We start from the raw sequence: 12619 nt of genomic DNA, 5'->3' as shown, positions 1-12619 counted from the left end.
ATGCGTGTGGGTCTTTGCAGGGGCTGTGGACAGATCACTGGAGTCAGTAAAGCATTTACTGTGGAGCTCCTTTTTCTTTATCTCTTACCTACTTGATTCCTCTGTCCCATAGTAGTTCAGTGAGCAGCAGGAAGTGAGAGAGACGTGGTTTTGAATGGCTTTGTGCACGAGTTTATTTCTTTGGTGTCTAATAAAAGTTGTTCTGATGCTTGGTAGTGTTCTGATGGGGTAGTGGTTTCAGATCAGTTGGGTCCTTCTCCTCTATTTGGCCACCCATGTTTCTAAAACTTGTAGGAACTTTTTCTTTCTATGCGACAAGTGAGTTTGAAAGAAGTGGCTAATACTTCCTAACTCGAAGGGAAGGGAGCACAGCCCTGCTTACAGGGGCTTTGTGCTTTTAGGAAACCAGCTGAAAACCATGTGTTCCACGTGACTGCAGAGCTGTGACCAGTGACCTCTAGGGAATTCTGAAGCCCTGTCTCCCTTGTCCTGTCCCTTCTCTAACCTTAACCCTTCACTCTGGCTGCTGATGGTGGCATTCAAAGCTGTTTTGCCCCTGGACCATTGAACAGAGACACACCAGAGGAAGGAGGGAACTGTGTGACTCTGAACCTGGCTCTTTGTATTCCAGCTCTCACAACTGGAACACGTTGTTTGTGGGGACAAACGCCGTGGCGGATGCCATCGCTCAGAAGTACAACGCTTCCAAAAGCCAAGTGCTGGATCATGTGAGTTGGGTTATAGATCGGCTGGGGTGGGAGATCCCTTTCCTATCTGTTGCCTTGTGCCCAGGGCCTTCCTGGTCATTGTGTGCAGCAAAAGCCTCTGAGCATCAGTGAACACTGTGCAGGTCAGCGGTGGCGTAGCTGCTCTGTGTCACCTGAGCCCAACAATCCCTTTGTCACTGGAAGACGGAGTGACACTCCCAGCCCTCCTCCTCCCTCTTGCCTTTCTGTGGCTGAATTTTGCGTTTCTACCTAATGAGAAGTTGATGGGAATTTGCACTCTAAAGCTCAGATCCTTCCTGGAAACTTTGTTTTGGCTTGGAAAGTGTTCTGACTCCAACAGCAAAACTCCCAGCAGCTTCAGAGGAGTCATGGAGCATTTTACCTTCAGCTCAGCCAAATTGCCTTTGCATCTGCTTCTGAGAGCAGCAGGAACAACAGGTGACTGACATTCTTGCTTGCAGGAGAGTAAAGACAGCGTGGCAGTGAGGGTCGCCTTAGGGGAAACTGAGCTGGTCCAGGAAATTCGCCGGTTCCTCATTGAAAACGGAGTCAGCCTGGATTCCTTCAGTCAGGTGAGATGCTCAGCTGGAGGCAGCGATGTGGACCTGTCTTTTCTGTATGATGGCCTAGTCCTAGTGTCCTCAGCTCTCTTTGAAATTAGTAATTAAATCCTCAGCATCTTGCAAGATGGAACCTTTTATGTGGTTGGGAAATGTTCTGTCCGTTTGAAGATGCAGCTGCCCTCGGGATGGTTGAAATACATCGTATGATGGCTTATAGGTCAGCTTGCTGTAGGCAGAGGAGGAGTCCTATGTCCATACCACGTTGGGTCTGGAGCTGAAACCTCCATATATGAGCGTTTGTGGAACAGGGAGGTTGTGCTGGAGTGTGGGTTTTATAGGGAGTGTTTTCTAAATGGCTGTTGGCCCTCTTGGATCCTGGAAAGGGGTGATGTGGGGTGAGAGAGCATGTGTGTTGGATCTGAAATACTGGGGTTTGCTTTTTTAAATCCCATCTCCCCTTTTCGCCCACTGACTGTGGCAGGCTGCTGGCGAGCGGAGTAAAACAGTGATCCTGGTAAAGAACCTCCCGGCCCGCACAAGTGTAGCGGAGCTTGAGGACGTCTTTGGCAAACACGGCAGCCTGGGCCGGGTGCTGCTGCCAGAAGGAGGCATCACAGCCATTGTGGAGTTCCTGGAGCCAACCGAGGCCAAGCAAGCGTTCACCAGGCTGGCCTACTCCAAGGTGAGCATGGCGAGGGGTAGAAGCTGCCTGGAGAGCGTGGATCTTGGCTAGCTGCGAGACTGCAGAAAGGAGCGTTTGCTGCAGATGGGAGGGACAGAGGATTTCTGAGGGCTGGGGTTATCCCAGAGCCGCTGCTGTTACTCTCTATCCCTTGGCTTTAGGGAGATGCCTGGTGCATCCTCGTGCAGCAGTGGCTGAGTAGGGCCCTCACCGTGCAGGAGAAGGCTGGAGGAGGGGTGCTGTGACGCATCTAGAAAAGCCTGAGAGGGTTTCTTTTACCTTTTGCAGTACAGGAGCGTGGTGGGTGGTAGCTGTGGTGCTGTGTGAGGCCTGAGACAGACTCTCCCATGGTGAAAGGGAGTTTAGCCAGCTGAAAAAGTTGCTCAGCTTTTCCACTGCTGTTTTCCATTACAGAATGAGAGGAAAATAAAGCCTAGAGTGGAGGCTTTTTCTTGAGGCCTTGCCCTCCACTCTTCGTTTCTCTCTTGTGTTCTCTTTGCAGTTTCATTCTGTGCCCTTGTATCTGGAATGGGCTCCAATGGGTGTCTTCTTCAATCCAGCCCCTCAGAAAAAGCCCCTTGAGGCTCCAGAAAAGGAGGACAAAGCAAGGCTGGCACCTGGTAAGAGCTTTGGCTTTGGGACAGAGGTGTCTCTAGTTTCACCACTTCTTCATGTGGTGCTGATATTGCTGACCCTTGGGGATGGAACCAGCCTCGTGAAGCCGTCTGCATGGCCCTTAGGGCCATCCTCTCTGCGGTGTGTTAGCTGATCACTGACACAAGCACTGTGCTCGTTCTGCTCTGTGCAAGGACACTGTCCCTGCCCGTGGGCAGCTAAGCAAGCTGCAGAATGGGAGCACTGGGCACCAGTGGGTGGAGAAGCTGGTGGCAGGCTGTGGGTCCCTGTACATAGTTCTCTGCTCTTGTGTCAAGCTCCACCATATGCTTTGTCTGGGTGACTTGTCACCACAAGTACATGACCTTTCCTCCCCGAGTTTACATCCCTTCTTTCTCCCCATCCCAGGAGCTATAAAGAGAAAATCTTGCTTGTGTATTTAAAACCTCTCAATATCCTTTAAAAAAAGTGCTAGGGGAGGCTGGGGGAACCTGGCTTTGTGTGGGTTTGTTTTGCTAGAAGTTCTTTTAGGCCTCTTAGGTTTTGGGAGGGAGGAGAAAAGCTGATGAGAAGCCTCTGCCCGAGCTGCCATGGTGCGCCTGGGTCACACGGGAAGGCAGGAGCCAAGGGGATGTAGGGGGAACACTTTATCTCCCTATAACTGGGACCCTCACCCCTCACCTGGAGACAAAGGACTTTAAGTGCTTTAAGATCTCCTGGAAGGCTGCTCGGGGCTGATAGTGGTCTCTACCACCAGCCTTTGGATCTGGGAGAGGGAAGGGAGGGGTTGATGAGCAGTGAACACCTCCCTCCCAAAAGTGCTCTGGGTGGCAGCGCTTGGCCGTGTTGTGCCAGATGGAGGCACCTCTTCATCCTGCCCTTGTGTCGCTGAATCTCTTCCCTCAAATGAGTCCCCTCCAAAGGCGATGTTTTTTTTCTGTGCTTTGTTGGCAAATACCCACCAGCTGGAACAAGGAGGGTTGGACCACCTGACCAAAAAGGCTTGGGCTGCATGGTGCTGGGGGCAGGGAGGACAGTCAGACAGAGCTTCTGTGTGTTCCCCAGTGTCTAATAAGGTCCTAGTACCACTGCAGCCTCTGCTTCAGTGCAGGATGCCGCAGATCTCTCCCCACCCTCCCACATGTGTGAAAGCTCAGTGGCTTTGAGGCCTTTCCATCGTGTTAAGTACGGTAGAAATTATTAAGCCATTTTAGAAGTTGGGAAGAGAGGGAAATGGATGGATGGAGAGAGTCAAAATGCAGTTGCCGAGGCCTCGTTCCTTGGAAAGATCAACCACAAACAGCAGCAGATTTGCTCGTTGATCAGCTGCGCAGTGCCCAGGTTCCTGTTAACTTCCCAGCGGTGGGCAGGGGCTCACAGCTCCACGGCCCTTGGGTGCCCTGGAGGAAGCTGTTGCGCTGGCTGCTGAATTGCAGCTTGATTATTTAGGTTTTTTTTAACAGGTTTGTGTTTGCAGAATCCCAGAGCAAGATTTGTACAAATTAGTGTGTGTGGCTGTTGACGTGAGTGAGGTTTCTGGGTCACGGAGTGAAAACTCTGGCAGTGTTAATGCTCTAGTGAAGCCCTTTAAGAGCACAGCCTCTGTGCTGGGTGCAGTCTTCGATGCCCTTCAGTAGGTGTTTGAGTTTAACAGACCGTATTCCATCACGTGCTGATGGGGAATCTCTCATTTCACATCCTGCGGATACACATTGGCAGGAGGTGAGGTTTCAGAGCAGCGCAGAAAGACGCTCCAGCAAGTTTGGGGCCCCTTGCCTGGTGCAGCAGGTATCTGGCTGGGTTTGGTGTGAGGGTGTCTTGAGTGCTGGGGGAGCAGGTTTGTGGCGTTTCTATGCTTAGAGAAAAAGGGATATTTTAGTTTTCATGGGGACATGTTCCTCTACTGTGTGGTGAGCTTGCTTCGGTCCATGGGCACCCACAGAGAGCCAGCAGAGAAGCGGCTAGTTCCTGCTGGGGTAATGGGCAAACTCCCCCCAAACGTGGCTTTGTTACATCTCACAAAATTGGGTTTATTCTTTTTGTTTCAGGTGAAACTGGGAAGGGCTCAGAGCAAACAGCAGCACAGGAAGAAGAGGAGGAAGAGGAGGAGGAGGACGACGAAGAAGAAAGCATTCCTGGGTGTACCTTGTTCATCAAAAACCTGAACTTTGCCACCAGGGAGGACACGCTGAAGGAGGTGAGCCACAAGTGAGGGGAGGGGACTGGGTTTTGCTTAGCACAGTCCACTCAGATGGAGCAGGAGGGGGTTGGGAGTGTGACTGAGGGCCAAACTGAGATGCCTGATGGAGTAAAGTCGCCACTCCCAGGATGGAGAAGAAAGGGCTCTGCTCTGCTGCAGGAGGCAAGGGACAAGCTGTTCTCCACTTGTGCTGAGGATAAAGTGTTTAACAGAGTTAAAAAGGAGATGAGGGAGTGCTGGATTGTACTGGGACTGGGAACCTCTGCTTTGGAGTTTCAGGGATTATGACAAATGTGTCTGAAACCATTTTCATGGGGTTTAATTCCACCTTGGGACAGGTGGAGGCAGCAGGAAATCTTTAAAGACTGCTTGTTTCCCCTGCTTTCTGTAACGCTTCTCCTTGGGATGTGCACTTTTGCAGCTGTGATGCTGCTGTGTGCGTTAAGGCAATAAATAAATAAGTGATGGTTTCACCAAGATGCGCTTTTCATCTAAGCTTCTGCCAACATTGAGCTGTCTGTGCTGCCTTACCTCAACAGAGCGCTTGGGAGAGATCACAGCATTTCTATAGGTGTGTGGGATGTTAATAGCAAAATAGGGAAAAGCCACTGGGAGTTCTTGTCTCTGCCACTTTTTGTAGCCACGTGAAATGCCCCATTTCACAGCCCAAGAATGCTGGTGCAATGTCAGTCCATCCTGGACCCCTGCTCCTCTGTCTTGGGGCTGTAGTACTGTATAGAGACACTGATCCACATGGGTCTGGGGACAAATTTAAATGCTCAGAGGAGGACTGCGGCTTGACTCTGCTTCTTTTTCTGCCTTCTGGCTGCAGTTTTACAGAGGAATTGGATAGATGGTTTCCAGCCCCTCCTGCATGTCATGTGTTCTAGGGGCATCACAGGGGTCACCTACCCCTAAGGTCCCTACCTGGCTGAGGGCATCTTGTAATTCGCAGTGTTCCTCCAGAACCATCCCAGATCTCTACACTGTTTCCGAGGAGCAGTGGAGGATTTCTGAAAGTGTGTGAACTGATTTCTTTAAAAGTCTGTGTGTATGTGTATTTCTATGGAAATAATTCTATCAGAAAAACCGCAGCCGCACTGTCTGCTTGTCAGGTGAGCACTGAGGGGAGGTGGGCCCATGAGCATGTGCTCCTGGCTCTGGAAGAGGGCCACGTTGTCACTTGAGTTGAGTTGCAAGCCCATGACAAAGGGAACTGAATCACGTGTCCAACTTCCTTGCAGACGTTCTCCAAAGTGGGAGCTGTGAAGAGCTGCACAATATCCAAGAAGAAAGACAAAGCAGGTACTCTAGCTGTTGCTGTTCAATTCCTTCCCTTGGCTGGTAGCTGAGGGCTCAGGTGTGGCTTTGCTTTAGCATTCATCTGGCTGAGCGTTTGTGTTCTTGTTGGCGAAATAAGTGCGCCTGTTGAAATGGCTGAAAGCAGCAGCCAAAACCAGCCCAGGCTTCAGTCTAGAAGGTTAAGTTCAATTGTGGGATTTGTGGAGACGTGGCCTTCTCTTGAGATCTTGAGATAGAGAAACCGGCTCCTTCAGGATCACAGAAGAGAGCGAGATACAAGTTGAAAGGAACCGGTGCCCCATGATGATTAAACCTGCGCACGACATGCTTCATCCACAATAACGACTGGGGTCTTCAAGGGTGCCTGGCTGAGTACTCTGCTGGATGGGCTTCATTTGCCTTCTACCCGCCAGCTTCGAGCCCAGCTGGCTGTGGTGACAAGCGGCAACGCCTGTTGCGTTGACTGCGCTTGCTTTCTGGGCGGTTGGACAGGAAAGTTTGCTCAAGGCAAGCCCTGGCAAGATGGGCTGTGTCTTCTTCCCAGATTTTAGGCTAGGCAGTTGCACAGCTCTACAGGATTTTGCTTTTACAAGGCTCCTCTTGCATGGGACACGTCAAAACTTGAATCTGCTGCAAGAAAAAGAGCTCATGACCAGACAGCAATACTTGAGTTAGGCTGATCTCGTACCTACCAGCTTGATCCCCTACTTGCACTGTGGGGTCATCTCTACAGTCTGTTATCGAGGTTTTGAAGTTGGAAACATAGTGCTATGGTTTTGCTTGTGGATTTTCCCATTCCTCACCCACCTTAATTACAGCTCTTGTACTGCTCAGTGTGTTCGTCAGAAGCGAGGAGCAGCCGTAGGTGCTGCAAACCTTTGCTGTGTGAGGAGGTGGATTAGATTGGGTGTGGAACCAGCAGCTGCATGCCCAGCTCCCTAGAAGCTCCCGTTGTGCCTTGCAGACCTCAAAGGCATTTTGTCGCTTAACTGAGACATGGGGCTTGCACTTTGTGACAATGGGAGCTACAGCACGGGGCAGTCCAAACTGGAACAGACCTCAAGCGCTGGGCTCCCAGCTGCGGTTGGTAACTGACTGCTTGTGAAGTGTTGGCCAAAATGAATTTCTGAGTGGGTCTCAGGTTAGAGGGCTCTCATCTGGGGACCAAACTGCAGCCTGCATGTCGCTGTCCTGCAGTAAGTAACCCCCGTTTGTGGGTACTTGACCAGTTTTCCAAATGAAGGTTTCGTTTCAGTCGAGAAGAGAAAGTCCTGTGTATGAACCAATGTTTGTGTCTCCATTATGGGATGGCTCACCCTGACTGTAACCTGTGGCTGCTTTGTAGGACTTAGTATTTCATTTAAGGAGGTTGCACTGAAATCATGTGAAGCAAAAGCAGTCTGGTTTGCACGCCACGCTGGTGATCTCTTTGACAGCAGCACCAAACCAACCTGTTCTAGAGTAGTGTTTCGCTCAGAACAGGTCAGTAAGGGGTGCTCATGAGCAGCGTCCGAGTCAGGGCATGGCCAGGCTGGGCATTTGCTGGAGCTATTATTTTCTGGCCCCCCGATTTTGCTAATCAGTGGTTGCTCCTGTTTTGTTTTTATATCGTCTGCGTAATGTTGCCACTTTTTCTTGTTAGCTTAAGGAGTTCCCTTTCTCTCCTGGCAGGCACTTTGCTTTCAATGGGCTTTGGATTTGTGGAGTACAAGAAGCCAGAGAGTGCCCAGAAAGCCCTGCGCCGGCTCCAGGTAAGCTTAAGCGTTGTCAGCTTGGATTTGCTTCCAGAGGTGGAGGGCAAAGGCTTGGATGAACGGCGAGGTTCAAACTGTACCTGAGGATGTCTGTGGTATGAGTTACCCTGCACAGGTGGAGAAGCCTCTAGATTGGGCCAGGTTTGTGAGGGAAGAGGTTAGGTAAAGGGACAAGACCTCATGCGAGAGTGTTTCCTAGTGCTGATCCAATACAGAGGTGGCAGAAAATGTGCAGGGACTTCATTCTGCAAAGTGCCTTTTGCAGAGAGCCAGGTGTCCACTCCCTCTGTAAACAAATCCTGCATAGTCTGTAGTGCTGCAGAGTTCAGCTTTACCCTCTGTGACTCTGCTATTGCTTTAGGGTCTTCCAGCCTCCTGGCTTCTCCAGGCTGCATGGTGTGGCTGCGCTCTGCAGGAATAAGTCAGTCTTTCTGCTGCTATCTGGGTGTTTGGTCCACGCTACCTGGGTGGTGTGGGCCAGGCAGCTGGAGCGAGCCCTCTCCATGCAGGTGAAAGAATTACTCTGTGTAATCTGTGCAGTGAGCTCGATCCATGAGTCCCAGCTTCAGCAGGTGGTCATTTCACGTTCTGCATAGGCAGTCTTGGGGTAGACGTGTGTTCTCCATCCTCTTGAAAAGCAGAATCCTGGGCAAGGGAGAGAGCAGGAAAATGGGCATTTTGGTGGGGGGGAGCAGGCAGCAGGGCTCCAGGTTCCCAGTGCAATGCAAGGCACATATCATGTGCCTTGTCAAGGATGATGAGGCAAGAGGCTGCTTCTTTCCAGTGCTGAACTGTAGGAAGTTCTTTGAGGTGCAGGAAGCAAGAAGACTTTCTTACTATATTGGCTACAGATGGCCAATAAAACATCTATTGGTCATTCCAGAACAAATAATAAGTCCTTGCCCTGAAGAGTTTGCAGTCTGGAGGTAGTGGAAACCATAGCCCAAAGCCATGAAGTGACTTGTCTTTGCCAGTGTAGTGGCAGAGCTGAGGCTGATGGACAGCTAGATCAGGGATTTTGGCCACTGCTTCAGTCAGCCAAGCTGTCTCCAGCCTCGTATCGGAAGCCTGGCCTCGCATGAGCAGTGTTCCACAGAGGAAAACCTTGGCAGGGAGAAGGAGCAAGATGTGAAATGCTGTGCTTGTATCCTGGAAGCTTGAATATGTATTTATTTATTTATGTGGTTTGTTGTTTCTTTGTTTTAACTTGTAGGGCTGCTCTGTAGATGGCCATAAGCTGGAAGTGAAGATCTCAGAGAGAGCTGTCAGGTAAAGCTGATGTCTCACCTCTGTAACGTGGTTATATTTAAGCTGCGGTAATGCTTGGCAGGTTCTTCACCTCTGCATCACGAGGGCTGTGAGCGGCAACGCTCTGACTGCTGAACACAGCAGCCTGTGTTGTGCTTTACTCAGAGTCACTTTAGTCAGTCTTACTTGAAAAGAAAAAAGGAATGACGAATAGCTAGGGAAAGGTGTTCGCTTGCTCGGTGACCTGTCTCCAGTTAGAGAGACAGGTCACTACTGCTACTCCCGAAGCAGTAGTGGGACCCCAAAACAGCCCGAAGTAAGAACCAGGCACCTGAGTTTTCTTCCGCTCTCAAGGAAGAGGCGCCTCTAAAACCTCAACTTTGGTGGCAGCTCGGGCAGCATTGCAGAATCAACTGATAGCCCAAGTTCCAGTGGGTCTAAAGAGTTCTGGAAGACAAATATCCTCTGGGTAATGAAATCTTTTCACCCGGTTTCTCTGGAGAACAGGGGCTTAAGAGTAATATTCTGCTGCTGATTCTGATCAAATCAAGACAAATACAGGTTTCTTTCTTGCCTGAAGAGAAATTAGTATTTCCCTTCCTCTGGGTAGTCACGTGGGGAGGAGATGGTTACTTGTGGATGGATTTACTGGGTGTTTGACTCCTGCTCTTTAGGGTTTCCTTCCTAGTTTTTATTCAGAACAGAATCTTCTAAGTGCAAAGTTGAAAATTAATCCAGATGCCTGAAGGTGAATGTCGGCACCTAAACACTGTCCTTTAGAGACTTAGGAAACCCTACAGGAGCCAGAATGAGATGGATCTTTTGCCATGCAGTCATCCCTACCTTCCCTTCCCATTGACTTTAGGCCTGCTGTGAAATCGTCCCGAAAGAAACAAACGGTCAAGAAGCAGAAGACTTCCAAGATCCTGGTCCGAAACATCCCATTCCAGGCCACCGTCAGGGAAATCAGGGAGCTCTTCAGGTAGGAAAGCTCTTTCTCTTGGGTCTGTAGAGTGCTCCAGGCTGGAGCCAGTATGATTTTCATGTGGCATCTTGCTGTTGGGTTATAAATACAGTTTTGTTTTCTTTGTGGAAGTAAACAAGCCTTTTACTGAATGTAAATACAACTGACTTGGCAGGTTCTACCAGTATAAAAATTCTGCTGATCGCATAAGCCGGTGTTTTGGCTGGAGCCCCCGTGAGCTGTCAGAGCCGGTGGCTGTCACCGTGCCGCAGGCATCGGCGGAGCCCAGCCATCTCCTCGCCTATCAAGTAAATGCCATAGCACTGGATGTTTCCTCCTTCTTGCCTGAAAAGTGTGTAGCAGCTTTCCTGATGCAGAGAGCTGCTGTGAGAGCTGTTAGCTGGGGATGGTGCCCTCCTCCATCTGTCCTGCCCGCAGGATGGTGCGGCCCCTTCCCATCGTGGAGGGAGCACTTCTTGCTTTCTCTTTCCCGAGTGTTTTGCTCACATAGTTGGTGGGGTGTTGCCCCAAGGCTGGCAGCCCTGTGTCTGTACAGATGTGGGACTCTGCTGCCTGTCGTGCCCTCTCCATCAAGAAACACTTTGTCAGCCATGAGACCTGCCTGGGGTGGTGCTGAGCGTTGAACAGGGCTTTGGGGATGATCCCAGCCTCATTCTTCCGTGCACTGGCTGAGCTCTCTTTTCTTTGTATCCGCAGCCTTTTGTGCAGTGACTTGTTAAGCCCTGTAATGCATCCCAGAAAAGAGGTGAAACTTCTTAAAATACCACATGCAGCATCTTTTCTGCTCCTGGGACAGGAATTTTTGCTTGTTGTCCCTCGCAGAAGGAATGTAGGGGAATTGGTGTCCAACTCTGCCTGTCAGCAAAACACAGGTGATCACTCACACCGTGGGGCACGGTGAGGTGCTGCCTTAGGAGGAGGCTGTTCTGTGTGGTCTGGCCAAGTAGAAGGCAGACGCTTTCACCTGACTGTGGTGTCCCTTTCCAAAGGGAGTAAGTTGAGCTGCTTAACCCGTTGAAACCTTCCCAGACCAGGCAGTGAAAACTGCCTTGTGAGGAGCCGCAGTGATTTGTTCATGGTGGGGGAAATTAAGTGTTTTCCTGTATACAGTGAATTCTACTGGCTTTATTAGCCTGTGATGTTCTCCTGGCTTCTTCCTGTCCTTCCTCCTTCTCCCCTGTCCACAGGGAAGGACACTACTGCCCTGAGAGGCCCTATTGAAACAGGACAAAAAATGTAAACTTCTATATCAGTGTGCTGAGTTTTCTTAGCATGTGGGGCACTGCTGATTTAAAAACTAGCTCGTTAAGCTGGAGCAGACAAAACCAGGGGTGTCTGTTTGCCTTCTAGGGCCCTGGTAAGTTCAAGGAGCAGGGAGGCTTATCACGAGGTTAGACGAGGCCAGCAGAGACTGGAGTGGTTTTGGTATGTTATTTTCCTCCTGTCTTGTCTGGCACCTCAGTGCTGTGGAGAGGAGGGGTAGAGGAGCAGTCTGATTAATATTGCAAGGAACACACAGCTTCTAGCCGCGTGTTCTGTGGACAGTGCTCTTGGAGCGATGTGTGAATGTCCATTCCATTTACCTGGGATACTCGGAGACGTGGGGATTTTTATCCTCAAAACAAAAGCCAGCGGCTTGAGGGGGGACACAAAATCCTCCCTCGAACCCTGCTGTCCCTGCTTCCCTTCAGAGCAGCTAAAACCAGAGCGTTCCTACACACTTCATCCTCCTAGGTTGCCTTTTTTTGGTGATTTTAAATCAGATGCCTTTGCTCCAGAGCTTTGAGCTTTCTGCATTTAGGAATGAGCCTTATTTGTATTTTATTTATTTATTTGAGTCCACAAACAGTCTCTTGGCCAGGGAGGCCACACGGATGGCCGGGCTGCAGGGGGCACTCTTAGCCTGCCCAGGAAAACCAGGCTGGGGACCACCATGCTGGGGACTACCAGCCTGGGGACACCAAGGGACCACCAGCCCAGGGACCACCGGGCCGTGCTGTTGGGCATTGCCATGCAAGGCAGCAGCCCGCAGTGGTGGAGGGTTTCTTCCATCTCCTCTATTGTTTCTTCACATGCTCAAAAGCCACTTTCCAGCCCTGCAGCTGATGTTGTCCCCCAAACTGCTTCTTTCTGTGCTTGCTTTTTCTTTTCTCAACTGCCTGAGCAGGAGAAAAATTAATAAGTTAATTAAACTAACAAATAAATATACATACACCACTACCTATCTATGTATTAGTGCACGTATCTATATAACCCCAGACTAATACATGTATTACGCAAATAGATATTACCAAATAATACACGTATATAACGTTTCCTCAAACAGCTATTTCCAGGTTTTGAGCTTTGTCAAGCAGCTGTATCGTCCTCTTCAAATGGACCCATAGCAGGAGTCAATGACACCAGAACAGGGAAAACAAGGGAGTCGAGTGCTTTGAACAGCAGATTTTACAAGCTGTTGTACCTGCACTGGCAGGTACTAAATATCATTCTTCATGAGTCAATCCATCGCTTAAATGCTTAGACTTGCCCTGCACCACCA

The 12619-nt window shown here is 50.1% G+C and overlaps 1 protein-coding gene across 1 annotated transcript in view; it reads left to right on the top strand.

The window, feature by feature from the left end:
* The window catches only part of RBM19 (RNA binding motif protein 19), a 54923-nt gene that overhangs the window by 7236 nt on the left and 35068 nt on the right, over positions 1-12619 (top strand). The window contains exons 12-20 of the mRNA XM_010136895.1: positions 632-728; positions 1190-1300; positions 1773-1973; positions 2476-2599; positions 4637-4785; positions 6033-6093; positions 7762-7841; positions 9058-9113; positions 9958-10074. Coding sequence (XP_010135197.1) covers positions 632-728; positions 1190-1300; positions 1773-1973; positions 2476-2599; positions 4637-4785; positions 6033-6093; positions 7762-7841; positions 9058-9113; positions 9958-10074 — 996 coding nt within the window. The remainder of the gene's footprint in view (positions 1-631; positions 729-1189; positions 1301-1772; positions 1974-2475; positions 2600-4636; positions 4786-6032; positions 6094-7761; positions 7842-9057; positions 9114-9957; positions 10075-12619) is intronic.

This window comes from Buceros rhinoceros, unplaced genomic scaffold (assembly GCF_000710305.1).
Source record: "Buceros rhinoceros silvestris isolate BGI_N320 unplaced genomic scaffold, ASM71030v1 scaffold24895, whole genome shotgun sequence".
In the NCBI taxonomy this organism is placed as follows: domain Eukaryota; kingdom Metazoa; phylum Chordata; class Aves; order Bucerotiformes; family Bucerotidae; genus Buceros; species Buceros rhinoceros.
This window is presented reverse-complemented; position numbering and strand designations above follow the sequence as displayed.